This window comes from Triticum dicoccoides, chromosome 5A, assembly GCF_002162155.2.
Source record: "Triticum dicoccoides isolate Atlit2015 ecotype Zavitan chromosome 5A, WEW_v2.0, whole genome shotgun sequence".
Classification (NCBI taxonomy): domain Eukaryota; kingdom Viridiplantae; phylum Streptophyta; class Magnoliopsida; order Poales; family Poaceae; genus Triticum; species Triticum dicoccoides.
The window spans coordinates 513,129,568-513,132,137 of NC_041388.1; the positions used below are offsets into that span (position 1 = coordinate 513,129,568).

At 40.1% G+C, this 2,570-nt stretch overlaps 1 protein-coding gene across 1 annotated transcript in view; it reads left to right on the top strand.

The window, feature by feature from the left end:
* Positions 1 to 1,368, top strand: part of LOC119302450 — a 7,675-nt gene extending 6,307 nt beyond the window's left edge. Inside the window, exons 10-12 of the mRNA XM_037579482.1 lie at positions 64 to 221; positions 296 to 368; positions 933 to 1,368. Coding sequence (XP_037435379.1) covers positions 64 to 221; positions 296 to 368; positions 933 to 1,081 — 380 coding nt within the window. The 3' untranslated portion in view covers positions 1,082 to 1,368. The remainder of the gene's footprint in view (positions 1 to 63; positions 222 to 295; positions 369 to 932) is intronic.
* The last annotated feature ends 1,202 nt before the right edge of the window (positions 1,369 to 2,570 follow it).

A 2,570-nucleotide genomic window follows, 5' to 3' on the forward strand; every position in this document is an offset into this window, starting at 1 on the left:
AAGAAGTTGCTTCTATATCAGTTCCTCATTTCTTGTACTCATCATGTTTTAAAACTTATGCAGAAGGAAAGATGACACCTAAAGCTGTATCAATAATAAGCAAATACAAGGAAACTTGCTCAGATATGAAGGAAGTTACCAATTCATCTTGCTCTGGAGATGGTGGCCAACCCATCACTAAGAGGAAGAAATTGAGGGAGGCACTCCTGCGACACTGCCAGGTAAGAAACCTCAAGCTGAACTTATGTATTACAATTTTAAATGCCACTTGTACCCTTGACACTTGTCAATGCAGGAGCTTGATGAGATTTGCCGTGGGGCCCATTGGATATCCCCAAGATACACGCTACTACCTTCAGCATCAGATGGTATGTATAAATGTTTACTTTTATCTCTTACTACCTCCGTTCCAAATTACTCGTCGTGGTTTTAGTTCAAATTTGAACTAAAACCACGACGAGTAATTTGGAATTGAGGGAGTAGATCTTCTGGATAGGCAAGTACTAGGTTCTTGGACCATGTAGGCATAACAATTAGGAATATCATATACCACTTACTTTTATTGAATTCAATCCCTATAGGTCCCGGTTCGTTTTGTGCATTGTGATGATAACATACATAGTGTGTTACGCTAACCATGCTTAGAAGAAAAGAGTTTTCAAGGTGTCAGATCAATAGGCAGGGTTTGCTCTTTTGATGTCAAGTAGCAATCCAAATAGGCTGCTTGTTTATTAGCACATGGTATGCTCTGTTCAAGTGTTAGGTTTGTTTAACAGTCGATCAATGGTTACCGAAGACATGTGTGCACCCTTGTAGGCTTCATCTTAGATCAGACTGATTAGGTCCCTAGTTAGCAATAACCAAAACTGATGTTTGATTGCCTGCTCCATGTTTTGAGCACTTCTTCACCGGTCCTTTTCCTACCTTTTCAGGGATGTACCACGCCAGTGTACGTTTGAGATGCCTTGATTTTGAGATGAGCATCACTGGTGATCTTCGTCCTACCCCACACGAGGCGAGGTGCTCTGCAGCTGCCAATATGATACTGGAGCTTCACAAGAAGGCAGAGCAAGAACAGTAGGGTACCTGATGCAAAACCACCTTGTTAAACTCCTGAATCTGGGAAACTGCGGGTGGCTGGAACCAGCTGTTTAGCAATTGCAACTTTGAAATATAGACTTCTTGAGAAACCTAATCGTGTTGGTACCTTGTTTAGCTATCTACCTTCCAGAGGTTGACTCCTTGTGTATTTGTTGGTATTATGGCTATTTATTAAGGTTGTGATAAACCCCGGACTGCTATTTCAAAACTCTGTGACGCTTCAGTTGCGCTGTCTGTTTCATCATGTGAGTGAGCACAAATTATCTAGCTATTTCTTGAATTCTTATTGGCTCGTGATGTTTGCAGAGTATTTAGCTGTTGTTGCCGTTCTTCGATCATTAGGTATTGTTGTCAGTAGCATACCAAGAGACTAGCTTAGGTGCTTTTATATTAAACGGCATATGTGAGTAGCGATTCTTTATTCGGTTGGCAAGTTTCCGTAGATGTATTTGTTGATGTGTTTGGTCTCGTTGCCTTGCATCAACTTCAATAAAGATGGTTGTGTGCATCTCTTTGATGCAGAGGCCGGCGGTTTCAACCTCGTTTTAGGAAGAAGAAACATGTATTTAAATTCCCTCTTTTGTGCTATGCCACTATGTGGAGCTCTTCGGTGATCTTTGCCATGTATTCCCTCCGTCCCGAAATAAGTGACTCAAATTTGTACTAACTTTAGGGAGTAGTTTTCTCCGGTGCTCTTTGCCATGTAGTTTTCTTCGGTGCCTGCAGGAGCATAGTTTTAGTTTGAAAAACTACACATTAGGATCATATGCACACTCTGAAATGGTTATAGGAAATAAGCTTCAAATATGATGACTTGTTAATAAAAAAGAGAAAAATGGCTATGTCCTTTGTCTATACAATGTTCTCATGATGATTGCTGCGCTTTATTCTATTCCCTCCATCATTTGTCATTTGTTTGCCACGTAAATGTTTTGAAAAGTGGACAACACACCCTTCTGTTAGGTATCTCTACTCCTAATGGACGAATTGGTTGAATAGTCCCCCCCACTTTCAACCGGTTTATTTTCAATCGGTTTTTTTCCATCAAATTACCCCCAACCCCACGCCCACCCACCGAAACGCGCCCAGCGAACCGGGGAGAGATCCGTTGATTTGGCTAAGGTAGGAAAGAATCTATTATTTGTTTGCTAAAGCAAATTGCATTAATGGAAGAGATCCGTTGATTTGGCTAAGGTAGGAAAGAATCTATTCTTTGTTTCCTAAAGAAAAATTGCATTAATGAGAGAGATCCGTTGATTTGGCTAAGGTAGGAAAGAATATATTATTTGTTTCCTAAAGCAAATTGCATTAATAGGAGAGATCCGTTGATTTGGCTAAGGTAGGAAAGAATCTATTATTTGTTTGCTAAAGCAAATTGCATTAATGGAAGAGATCCGTTGATTTGGCTAAGGTAGGAAAGAATCTATTCTTTGTTTCCTAAAGAAAAATTGCATTAATGAGAGAGATCT